Raw genomic sequence first — 12,791 nt, forward strand, 5'->3', positions numbered from 1 at the left:
TGGAGAGGGTCCTGGCGATAGGACTAGAGAAGCTGTGAACTGGTATCACGGCCGCCCTCATGCAGGGGGAAGACCAAAGGGAAGCATGAGGGAGATGGGCTTGGTTGGAGTGAAGTCTGGGATTGGGTTACTAGAGGAAGAGTGTGGAGTCCCTCTCTGGGAGGAAAGGGGTCAGGCTTTTAAAATAACCACAATCTATCGTAGGGCTCGGCATACTTCTCCCGCAAATGACCAGGTGGTAAATGCTTTAGGCTTTGTGGGCCAGGTACCATCTCTGTTGTATATTGTCCTCAGGGTGTGTGGGTAATGTGTGTGTAACAACCCTTTAGCTGCCTCTTAGCTTGTGGGCTGTATAAAACAGGCTGTGGGCCACGGTTTGCCACCCCTTGGTCTATTCAGTGCCCACTAGACAAGGCATGAGTAAATGAAATTGTGTACTTAAGGCATTAGACATAACCCAGCTGTGAGCAAATTCTTCCCGTGTGCATGTAGCGTTTACTGAAGACAGGGAAAGAACAGGTAGGAGATCCCTTCCGGTCCCAGGAGCCTTCATTTGGTTAGATTCTGGATTTTAGAACACCTTCCATTTTCATTCTTTTCCCAGCGTTTACTGGATGCCAGCTTCATGCCACACTGTGCCCTGTCCTGGGGACTCAGCATGGTGGGCACGTCCCTCTCTGGGGATGATTTGAGGGGTAGTCCGTCACCCAGAAGAAAAGGCACATGCCCCAAGCTGATGAGCCCTTTGAGGAAAGGAGCACAGCACCTTGGGGGGAGCTCATAATGGGGTCTGCACTGCTTTGGGGGTCAGGGAAGGCTTAGGTACTGGAGCTAGAGTCTGATAGAGGAGTGACATTGACCAGGCAGAGAGGCTGGGATGGGGGTGAGGGCCTCGTTTTGGGGCAGAGAGAAGCCTGTGCAAAGGTCCTGTGGTATGCAAGGGTCTGATTTTGTTTGCAGAACTGAAAGAAAGCTATCATGGTGGGAGGGTCGGGGTGAGGGTGGGGTGTGAGATGAGGCCAGGTCAGTTGGCCATGCAACACCATGAGGCTGAGGGTATGATTTTTAGCCTGAGAGCATGGGAAGACATTCAGAGATGGGTGGATGGATATATCATACCACACCATATCATGCCACAACACAACATATAACACAACGTAAAATATGAAACGAGACACTCTACAACATAACACACCATACCACAATAAAACACACACGTGACACAACACATATCACACAGCACACAACATAGCACGCAGTAAAACACACAATGGACTTGATGATGATTTAAAAATTCAGCTTTGTAGGGAAGGAGCTTTTGAAGTGTGTCAGTGGTTTTCATGCCCCCCTGGTGGAGTCTGAAGGTGCCTGGGCCTGAGGTGCTTCAGGGCTATGCCAGGGTGAGGCTTGTGCTCCTGCTTGGTCTGTTCCACCTAAGTGGTGTTAGATTTAGGATTTTGTCCATACCCACGATGACAAAACCAGGAGTGCTCCTGCCTGCCCTCATGGAGATGGCAGCCGTGGGCTGTTGCTGCTATCTCTCCACAGGCCAGCTGGCCCTGTGCTTGGAGCACCCAATGCTGGGTGCTGACCAGGTGCGGTGACCCTCTCTTTGCAGCTGGAAGTGCCTGGGAGAGAGTTTGCTGGCCATGTACAACCACCTCACCACCTGTGAGCCCTTGCGGCCCAGCCTTGGCAAGAGGATCGACCTGTCCGACTACCGGGACCCCAGCCAGCCTCTGGTGTCTTCTGTGGTGGTGGCCCCTGTCAGCGTGATCCAGCCAAGCCCCGTCCCCGCCAACCCGGCCGTGGCTGTGGCAGAATCTGTGCTCTCCTATGCCCCTGTGGCTGCGGCCAGCTTCCCGCTGCACAGTCCCAGCCTGCTGGAGACCGGCGTCCCTGCGGGTGAGGAGCCCTCCTGGGGTCAGCTCTGGGGTAGGCCTCCCTGGAGGGATGGGTCTTGCTTCCACTTCTGGCCCAAGGTTTAAGTGGGGGGCACCCAGCTCTGCAGGGGAGGCTGAGCCTACGCCCCGGGCTGCGGCTGGCCAGGGGCCGCTTCAGCAACGAGGCCCCCGAGGGGAGTGGGTCAGAGCTCAGAACCATAGCTTCTTGGGACTGCTAAATTCCTGGCTGTGAAGTCCTGGCGGGAAGGGTGGCCCTTTTCACTGGGAACGTGGGAGCTGGTGGGGCCCTCTGCTGGTCCTGCTGCGCTGTGCGCTGACGCTGAATTGTTTGACCTTAAAGCCGGCAAAGTGACCACTATATGTGGTAGTATTATTTTTTAGTGGTTTTATTGATCTTTACTATCAATCAAGTTGTAAAAAAATTTCAGACAGCCGTTCCCAGGCCTTTTCTTGATTTCTGTGTCCCTGGAAAAAAGGCTATCTGGCCGTTAAACGAGTTTCTGAATGAACATATACGTGGTTGTTCTAACTTTTTTGCTTGATCATATGTGACACTCCTCTGCTGTCTGTATAACTCTCATGATTCTCTTGCTCACATCCTGTCAGTGGGTGCTCAGAAGGTCCTGGGTGGTGGGCAGAGTCAGTGTCGCTGCCACTTGCTTGGTTATGTCTCAAGTACACGCACCGAGGCCCCAGAGGCTCTCAGAGCCAGCTGGTGGGGGGTTGAGGGGAGGGACTGCTGGAACCCCTGGTGTTCTGTAGCCGTGGAGAGTAATCTTCACATCTGGCTTATGGGTTCTGGGAATTTGAAGTGATTTGAGTTTGAAATTAACTTTGCTCAGGACTCTTGTTAAAGGAAAGATGGGAGGTTTCTTGAACATCAGAGATAAAGATGAAACATACTGGTAGAGTTAGAAAATTAGGGGCACTGATGGGCCTGTGTGGTGCATTTTCTTACCCCTGCCCCTTGTAAGATTTCAGTTTGCACTCTTTGTGAAGGTGATGTTTCTGGGGGAGATAAATCCAAGAAAGGAGTAAAGCGGAAGAAGATTGCAGAAGAGAGTGGAGAGACAGCAAAGCGGCGGTCTGCCCGTGTCCGAAACACCAAGTGCAAGAAAGAAGAGAAGGTAGACTTCCAGGAGCTTCTGATGAAGTTCTTGCCATCCAGGTACCATGCACACTTTTTCTCGTTTGTGAAAACAGGCAAACCTACAAACCTCCAGCCTGTACCACTGATAAAGTTTCTCTTTCCATTGCCTCCCCCTCCTTTGGGCACCTCCTTTGTTTTCCCATAACATCTGTGCCAATGGCTAAAACACAGATCTCACTTCTCTTTCCTCTGAACTTCTGAAGGCAGGAACCATGACTTATATATACATCTTTCAGAGAACCAGATACTCCCTGGGCCCTCAGGAGATGGATGGATCACCAAGCTGGAGGCCACTCATGTCCTCATGCACACATAGCCATCTGCTTGCTGGGAGGCCTAGGGCTGCTGCTTCTTGGGTGCAGACTCTGGGAAACCCCAGAGAAGGGAGCACCCATTCCACTTTCAGGAAGAGTGTGCATGCTTGGTTTCTCCAGGCTCAGTAGGGTTCCCTCAAATTCTGAGGAGGGGGAGGACAGGCTTAGAAATCCTCCCTTGCTTTCACCAGTTCTTAGTGTTCTCAGAGAAGAGTCCAGGAGGAGAAGAGTCCAGGCTGCCCCTAGCTGGGAGGGGCCTGGGTGCCCGTGCTCCTTAAGTCAGTTTTCACCAGTGCTCCTGCTTTTTGTCCTTGCCTCCCCAGCTCCTCAGAGGTGCCAGGGCCCATTGTTTATGATGGCAGTGCATGGGCTTCTTCATGCCTCCTCCCCTGCCCTTAGCTGAGTGAAGAGAGCAGTTCTGTTTCTGCTGCTCCATCATCTTACTGCCATCTGACATTTGGTGGACACGTTTCCTGTCTGCTGGGGCTTCCTCTTCTATCCCCTGTGCCTTTTTATCCCTTCACAGTTTCTGGAGTGGAGTTTGGAAGGTAACCATGTGTGTTCAGTATGCATCTTTTTTTTAAGATTTTATGTATTTATTTGACGGTGGAGGGGGGTAGGGAGAACAAGCCAAGGGAGTGGCAGAGGAAGAGGGAGAAGCAGGCTCTCCTCTGAGCAGGGACCCCTCCCCCACCCCCGCAGCCATGGGCCTCGATCCCAGGATCCTGGGATCGTGACCTGAGCCAAAGGCACACATTAACCGACTGAGCCACCCAGGCACCCCTAAATTTTTTTTAAAAGTAATCTCTACATCCAACGTGGGGCTTCAATTTACAGCCCCGAGATCAAGAGTTTCATGCTGTATCCACTGAGCCAGCCAGGCACCCCTCTTGCCCTCTTTATGTGGAATGTTTTCTACCTTCTTTATCTTTATTTTAATTGTTGGTTTCCATGTCTGCTTCTTCGAATGGCCAGGCAGGAGCAATGTGAGATCTTGCCTAGAGTAGTCACCCTGGAGGTGCGTGTGCATAAATAAGTGAAGCCATCAGAGAGCGCCTGTTTTATGTGTTTCTGCTGCTTGGTTGAGGGGAAGCTACAGGATGGCCAAAATGTGGTCCTTGGGAGGTGCTGAAAGAATATTCCTCCCCAGGCCCAGGGCTTTGTGGGGAGCCACGGAGCCATGGAGGGCCCAAGCTCAGAAGGGCCGTCTGTGCCCCCATACTCCACTTACTCTGCTTTCTTCTTACTTGCTGGGCTCCCTTCAGATCTTAGAACATACCTGGTGCTCTTCTGGCCTGTGCCTCTCCACCTGTCCCTGTTCTGCTTCTTTGCACGGCCAGCCCCTTTTCCTCCTCCATTGTCAGCATGGACGTTATCACCTCTGAGAGGCCTTCCTCATTCAGCTCTCCAAAAATGTCCCCTGTGACCCTCCGTTTTAAGCAGTCTGTGATGGTTGGTCCTTATTTGGGCTCTTTGTTTCTGTGTTCCTGTTTATTGTCTGTCTCCCATTTAGAAGGTAAGCTTACTGCGGGCTGGGTTTGCCACACTCACAGCTGAATTCTAGTGCCTGACACATGCTCAGTAATCAACAAGTCCTGTTGGTGGAATGAATGAATGAGTGATGGTATAGATTAGATGCCAGCTCAAAAAGGCATGGAAAGAGGCAGAGTCTCCCAGAGGCCTGGATTTTGGACCCCTCCATCCGCTCACTGATTGACATCTTCTGTCTTGCTCTTTCATTTTTCTAATTGGAAGCATTCAAGTGCTCCTGTCAGAATGTGTTGGGTATGGCTTTTGTGATTTTGGTGTGTTCCATGCAGGCTAAGAAAGCTGGACCCAGAGGAGGAAGATGACCCCTTTAATACTTACGAAGTCCAGTCAGAAGCCAAACTGCAAAGCTTCCCGAGCATCGGGCCTCACCGACTGTCATACGACTCGGCTACATTCATGGAATCTGGTAAGAATTGAGCAACTTGATCATTCGCTGTTGGGAATTCTTCCTCCCATTATCCTATATAGCCTGCTTAGGTTTTGTTCTGGGAAAATAGTTCTGGGGTGATCTTTAAAGCATGTCAGGGGTTTGCCTGGATTTGTTTTGGGCCTGAGCTCCGTGGTCAGCAGGGAGGTCTGCTAAAATGTCTACGCTCATACATGACTGTGCTCCATGAAGGACGTGTGCTTCAGGCCGAAGCCAGGGGCCTGGCTTTGCAAGTCAGATGCACACGACCCAGCTATCGAGTGTGCATCATGAGGCAGCGCAGGCAGGTTGCCCCTTCAGTACCTACCTCAGACCTGGAGGTTCAGAGCGGTTTGCTCACAGCCGATGAGGGCATGGAGCTAGGGTTGGGGCCTAGCAGCCTGGCCTCAGCACCACCACATGGGAGGACACAGGTGCTCTCTTGCTTCTGCCCCTGCCCTGCCCCACCCCTGCCTCTGTCTTCTCTCAGTAAAAATGGGAGACCCTGGCGTGGAAGGTCCTTCATTCAAGTTAGTTGTTTCTCCCTCTCCGGGCAGAGAAGCAGGATGTACATGCATTCCTGTTGGAGAACCTGACCAACGGGGGTATCCTGGAGCTGATGATGCGCTACCTGAAGAGCATGGGCCATAAGTTCCTGCTGAGGTGGCCACCGGGCCTGGCGGAGGTTGTGCTCAGCATCTATCACAGCTGGAGGAGGCACAGCACCAGCCTGCCCAACCCGCTGCTGAGGGATTGCAGCAACAAGCACATCAAGGTCAGGCGGGTGGGGGGCTTCTTGAGGGCTGGGGTCAGGGGGTGGGCACATGGACCTTCTGTGGGTATGGGGTTGTTGTCACATTGAGCCTACTTGGCTGCATCCATTTGTGGGCCTAGGATCTGGGCCTCTGGGGAGTTATGGGACCTGGTTTGTGTCTAGAGAGATCCCTGGTGGCTGAGTGGAGGCTGCGCTCGGAGTTGAGAGCGGGCACAGGGCCATTAGAAGGCTGTTGCCAGGTGAGCGACAGTGGTGGCAGTAGAGTGGAAGGTTCTGGAAGTAGAGATCACAGGATGAGCTGTAAGTGGAAGTGTGGGAATGAGATGGTGGACAGGGCTTCTAGGGCTGGCCCGGGCACCAGGCTGGTGGTGGGGTGGCTTCCCGAGATGGAGGAAAGCCAGTGGAGAGAGTGGGTGAAAGTGAAACATTCGGCTGTGTTCCAGGTGCCAGGGACTGTTACCAATCTTTTTAGCGGGTGAGAAGATAGAAGTGCAGAGGCTAAATAGGTTGCTTAGGGAAGTGGTGGGGCCCACTGTCAGTAGGGGGCTGGCCCATACTCAGCCTACCCGCTGACTGCACTCCACACCCCAGGCTCCTCCACTCGGGGTTTCCTGAGGCTCAAGGGAACCCTGGATGCTCTGGTCCCCTTCTCCTGTTACAGGAGGAAGGCTGGATGCCCGTGAGGGTGCCCTGGGAGCTTGTAGAGCCCAGCTGGGTGGTGTTTCTGGCTGGGGGCACAGGGGGGTTTGGCAGGTCCTGAGGGCCATGTGAGTCCATGCCCCCTCCACAGGGACAGCTCAGGGACAGCACCCTGCCAGCTGCTGCCCATTAGGCCTGCTCCCCCAGCCAGTGTGGAGTGGCTTTGGTCTCCAGACAAACTAGGTTGGTGATTTCTCAGCTTTGCCCACTTGGCAGGTGCCTCATATTGCTGAACCTCAGCTTCCTTGTGACTCTGGAGGTGACCAGAGTCACCTGACCCAGCCACTTTTAAGGCTTGAGCGCTATGGTATGGATGCAGCATCTGGCCTGGCATTTGGCAGGTGACAGAGCTGCCTCTTCCATAGGGCAGTCCCTTAGGACTGAAGACAGGTCTCCGGCTCCTCCCAGGTCTTGTCCCAGTATAGATCCATGTGCCTCTTTTTATGTTCTGGCAAGTAGCCACTGATTATAAAATGGAAAGTAGGTTGAAGAAAGAATTATATCTTTATCAAAGTAAGTTTTAGTCTCATTTTGTCCCATGCCTCACCCTTTGATGCCTCTTTGTGACTCCATTCCTGATCTTCTGGTGCCTGTCCTGCAGGATATGATGCTGATGTCTCTCTCCTGCATGGAGCTCCAGCTGGACCAGTGGCTGCTGACCAAGGGCAGAAGTTCTGCAGGTAGAAAGCATTCTGTATTCCGTGGTAGGAGTGATTTTCTCAACCCTCAGCAGCCAGGAGGAAACAGGAGTGGGGAGGCTGAGTCATGGAATTCAGACTTACATCTGCAGTGGGCACATTTCCTGGGTTGGCTTGTTGGACTAGGGAAAATCCAGGGCCCTAGAGAAGTCCTTTAGACACATAGGAAGTAGTTAGTTATAGCTGAGCCCCCAGAGGGAGCCACCTACCTGCTTTTTCTGTTATTCAGAATTGAAGGAAGTAGGATCTCAAGATTTCTCAAGTTATCACCTGACACTTTATGTGTCCCAAGAATTTTCCTAGGTGATGTGAATCATTCTAACTTTTAAACCACTACCTGGTGAACTAAGTTCAGTATGTAAAATGAGGACCCTTGGGGTCTCTGCATCCTATGTCTGGTTTGTCTGACTTCTCTGATGCTTGCCACTTGAGCGGCTATAAGGCTCCAAGGGGCTCAGGGTACTCCTGGACACTAAAGGAAGTATGGTGAGGGCTAAGGGCAAGCTCTAGGGAGCAGAAGGGTGTTTGGAACGTGTACATGAAGTTGACTTGTTCTGGCCTGAATGATTTTCAGTGTCTCCTCGGAACTGCCCTGCTGGTGTGGTGAATGGCAGGTTTGGGCCTGATTTCCCTGGAACCCACTTCCTGGGGGACCTCCTGCAGCTGTCATTTGCCTCGTCCCAGCGGGACCTGTTTGAGGATGGCTGGCTGGAATTTGTGGTCCGCGTTTATTGGTTGAAGGCTCGGTTCCTGGCACTGCAGGTTGGTTCTGTGGTCAGCATTCCCTGGCACCCAAAGGGAGGGAAGAGAGCTGGGTGTCTCGTTGAGGATGTGTGTGCGTGTGCACACATGGCACCTGTCCGGTACTGGTCTCAGGGTGAGGAAGTGAGATGTGGTGGGGGATCTTGAGATCTCAGGTATCTCAGCACGGCCCCCCGTCTGTACAGCATATCAGCATGACCACAGAGCTCTGGAAGGGGTCTCCTGTGCACCCTGTACACCTCCTCACTCAGGATTAGCCTGAGGTCTTGAACCCTTTGCCTTTGTTTTCCTGAAAGCGCCTGAATGCGTGCACAAATGGATGCAGAGCTTTCTAGAAGGGAAAACCACCTATCCTGCATGAATTCTCAGAAGGCTTCCTGTCATAGCCTGGTCTGGATGGCCCAGATGGACTGGCTGTTACCCAGCACCTCACATGGTGGTACCTGGTGCACTGTGCTAGAATGAGTCAGATTGTCATAGTTGGTTCTGGAATTAGGACCGGCCTAGGTTCTAATCCTGGCTCTGCTATTTATTTGCTCATGATCTTGAACAAGACACTCAGCCTTCCTCAGGTGTCCTCAGTGTCTTCATCTGCAACATAGGGTTAATGGTACCTTTCCTTAGAATTGTGGTATGAAGGAATCATTCGTTCAACAAATACTTGTTGAGCCCCAGCTCTGTGCCAGGGCCCCTTGTAGAGGGTATTGCAGTCACTGGACAAAACTGCCCCCCTAGTGCCTACAGTCTAGTGGGATCAGGCAGGTAAGGCACCTGCCACAGCACAGGGAGTTTCCTTCCTTCTGCTCCTGTCCCTTGACTGCTTTTACTCTGACCAGGGAGACATGGAGCAGGCCCTGGAGAACTACGACATCTGCACGGAACTGCTCCAGAGCCCCACTGCCATCCAGGCGGAGGCAGGGACTGAGCAAAGAGACGTCGTCATCCGCCTGCCCAACCTCTACAATGATTCGGTCGTTTCCTTGGAGGAGGTGGGTGGGAGTTATTTAATGGTATTTTCTTGGTCAAAGATTTATTCTGGGTTGGCCCAGTTAGACCAGGCCTGCTGTGTCCCTGTGGAGCAGGAGAGCGGCCCACGCGCTGAGCGGGGCCCCTTCCTCCCAGGGGAGGGTGAAGGGGCCTGGGAGAGGCAGCTGTGGTGCACGAGGGCGCCTTGGACTCGCCGGCACACCCCCCTGAGGGAAAGCTCATCCAGGCGGCAGGGGGCAAGGATGGAGGGAGGCCTTTACCGGCAAGATCTGGAATGATCATTGCTTGGCTCACTGGGCCGTATGCTGCAGCAGCTCCAGCAGGATTAGAGGGAAACTGCTGTAGAAGCCTGCAGTAATGGTTTGGCTGTGGGTTGGGTCAGCGGTACAGGGCATGTATGTCTGGCTCTGTCCGGTTCTGATCCTCTTCTCACTGCGCAGCCTCAGACCCTGCCATAGTTCCATGGCTGTGACATGTCCACATCAGCTGAATGGCCTTCAGACTGTTACAGAATTTTCTGGACAAGGCCAAGTGCAGTGCCCCTGCTGCCTGTGTTCTGGGGGCTGCAGCAGAACTCCTGCGAGGAGTGGGTTCTATGGGTCAATGCTGTGTGTCAGCCTCTGGACCAGGGCTCACCCATGTCTCCAGTGGCCTCTGGTTCCTCGGTTCCAGGAGTCTGGTTCGCTGTCCAACTATTTTGGCAGAGAATTTTCTGGAACCTCTCTGCTTCTGAGGTAGTTTTTGTTTTTTTGCTATTTTTTTAAGGTATTTAAGTAATCTCTATACCTAAGGTGGGGCTCAAACTCACGGCCCCTTTAAGAGTTTAAGAGTCGCGTGCTTCTCTGACTGTGCCAGCCAAGCACCCCATTTTTTGCTTTTCTTTTTAAAAGAATAGAGTGCCTTGACCTTAATAGAAGTACTTTTTTTTTTTTAAGATTTCATTTTTTATTTGTTAGCATGCACACAAGCAGGGGAGCGGCAGGTGGAGGGAGAGGGAGAAGCACCCTAACAACTGAGCCACCTAGGCGCCCCAATAGAAGTACTTTTTAAAAAGCATTTTTTTAATGTAAATGCTGGTGTACTAACAGGGAGTCCACTTTCGTACCCCTCATTTGGGTCTAATAAATGCAGACACTGGCCAGATTCAGAGACGATGAGGGGTTTGTCATCGGGCAGAATGTCTGGGCCTTTTCCAGATTGATAAGAACCTGAAGTCACTGGAGCGGTGCCAGTCCCTGGAGGAGATTCAGCGGCTATACGAGGCTGGGGACTATAAGGCCGTCGTGCATCTGCTTCGCCCCACCTTATGTACCAGTGGATTTGACCGGGCTAAACACCTGGAGTTTATGACTTCTATTCCGGAGAGGCCGGCCCAGCTGCTGCTGCTGCAGGTGTGTGCTGCCCACGGTCCCCCTTGCCCTGACCTCTTACCTTCTTTGCTTGGTTGTGGGTTTCTTCTCTGGAGGCTTTGAGGTGGCCCTCAAGAACACGCACCTAGAAGAGAAAAATAGAGGAGTAAAAACTGCTTACTGGCACTCAGGAAGATGCTAGTTAGAAGACATGGTCAAGACTGGGGGAAAGCTGGAACCTAGGAGTGCAGGTTCCAGGGTTCTGTGTGGCTCGAGATGAGCCCATACTTGAATCGGAATGTCTGCCTGGCAGACAAGGAAGGAAGAATAGTCAAGGATGGCACCCATCGATCCACCTGTTTGTTCATCTGCCTGTCTTTTTATATTACCTTTGAAATTAAGTCTTGAGTAGATGTTAAAATGGACAAACTATACATTATAATCAAGATCAAATAAATACCATGTGTATGAAAAAAAAAACCACTACTGTGGTGTTTGAAGCCATGTGCCCTCTCGACTCCCTCCGTGCCTGCCTTCTTTAGGAGGTAAACACTGAGCACTGGGCATCAGGATCTGCTCGGTGCCAGGCAGTTACTCAGTCTCTCTGTGCCTTGGTTCCCCATCTCTAGAATGGAGATGATCATTGTCCATCCCTCAGAGGCCTGCTACAGGGGTTATACGAGTTAGTGTGTCTTGGCACCGTGCCTGGCATGTAGCAAGTGCCGTATGGGTGGGTGCTGGCTCTCACCAGTGCCGCCATCCTCGGGAAGCGTGGGGTTGGATGATAAACATGGATGGTGATAAACATGATATGCTTAGGGGCGTTGGGGTGGTCTGGTGTCCTGTCTCTTATGGTTCACACACTAATTGCATTCTGTTTATTATCTTATTGGGTCCTTCCCCTTCAGTTTGGAAAGAGAGCCCAATCTTCTCCCAGGCTTTTTGCTCCCATTATATGAGACATTTCAATTAACTTTCTTGAACTGGGAAATAGTTAAGAGGTGCGGCTGTAGGAGCAAGTGGAGGCATCTCCGTCCTGGTGAAAGGGGAGGAAAGAGTTGGTTCTGGGAAGAAAGGGAGGGTGGGAGGGAGGAAGGGAGGTTCCAGTTCCTGGCGGAGTAGTGTCAGGCTGGCCCATGCTGAGATCAAGGGATGAGGTCTGACCTCAGTTACCATGACAGGCTTGTGGGGGTGGGTGGGTGGGGGAATGGAGGAGTGTCCAGCATGGCTGCATACGGGAGGGATGGCTGGGTGTACCAGGGAGGCCATTAGGTGGGGAGAGGGAGGGGAGAGGCTAGCCCCCACTGCGCCTGTTAAGATGGCCTCAGTGTTCAGATGTCCATCTGCTCCTGTCGTCCAGAACCCCTGGGTATGGCAGGGTGCTCCACGGATGGGTTGGACGGGCCTTGAGCAGTACTTGAGAGGGCTGTGGTGAGGCCTGGGCCAAGTGCTGTGGAAGCACCTGGTTTTTATTTTGAGGATGAGTGACTGTTGGTTTTTCCTAAATTTCCCATTGAGGGGGTGTGTTTTCTTATTGATTTGGAGTACTTTTTATATTTTAAAGATATTACTCTTTTTTCCTTTTTTTTTTGTTAAAGATTTTTTAATTTATTCATTCGAGACACAGAGATACAGAGAGAGAGAGAGAACGTGAGCAGGGGGAGAAGCAGAGGAAGGGGAAGAAGCAGGCTCCCCGCCGAGCAGGGAGCCCGATGCGGAGCTCTATCCCAGGACCCTGGGATCATGACCTGAGCTGAAGGCAGACGCTTAACCATCTGAGCCACCCAGGCGCCCCATTAAAGATACTAATCTTTTTTTCATCAAATGTTGCAAATATTTTTTCCCATTTTGCTTTAAATTTGGGCCTTTTTTTTTTTTTTTGACATATAAGAGTTTTGAATTTTATGTTGTCAAATCTTTTGATATTTTTAAAAGTTTGTGATTTTGTTCATTATGGTTAGGTAGCCTTTCCAAGACTAGAAGAATATTCGTCCACTCATTCCACATACATGGATTGAGTTCCTGTAGTGTGCCTGGCACTGGGCAGGGGAGAGAGGCCCCCTTTGGCCAAACCTCTATTTTAGAAGGGAGGCAGACAAGAAGCATGTCAACAGATAGATAAAAAGTGTATTTGCCTTTGTTTTCTTCTCTTGGTGTTAGTTTTGCATTTATTGTCCTTCGTCTAACTTTTATGGA

General features: G+C 51.6%; 1 protein-coding gene across 8 annotated transcripts in view; it reads left to right on the plus strand.

Moving 5' to 3' along the window:
- The window catches only part of CABIN1 (calcineurin binding protein 1), a 151,476-nt gene that overhangs the window by 26,923 nt on the left and 111,762 nt on the right, over positions 1–12,791 (plus strand). For all 8 annotated transcript variants that reach the window (XM_025857272.1, XM_025857276.1, XM_073889746.1 and 5 more), the window contains 8 exons: positions 1,619–1,905; positions 2,904–3,072; positions 5,189–5,325; positions 5,883–6,100; positions 7,401–7,479; positions 8,072–8,259; positions 9,096–9,248; positions 10,443–10,637. In XM_025857272.1, coding sequence (XP_025713057.1) covers positions 1,619–1,905; positions 2,904–3,072; positions 5,189–5,325; positions 5,883–6,100; positions 7,401–7,479; positions 8,072–8,259; positions 9,096–9,248; positions 10,443–10,637 — 1,426 coding nt within the window. The remainder of the gene's footprint in view (positions 1–1,618; positions 1,906–2,903; positions 3,073–5,188; positions 5,326–5,882; positions 6,101–7,400; positions 7,480–8,071; positions 8,260–9,095; positions 9,249–10,442; positions 10,638–12,791) is intronic.

Source organism: Callorhinus ursinus, unplaced genomic scaffold (assembly GCF_003265705.2).
Source record: "Callorhinus ursinus isolate GAN/ISIS: 27379988/994484 unplaced genomic scaffold, GSC_fseal_2.0 scaffold117, whole genome shotgun sequence".
Classification (NCBI taxonomy): Eukaryota; Metazoa; Chordata; class Mammalia; order Carnivora; family Otariidae; genus Callorhinus; species Callorhinus ursinus.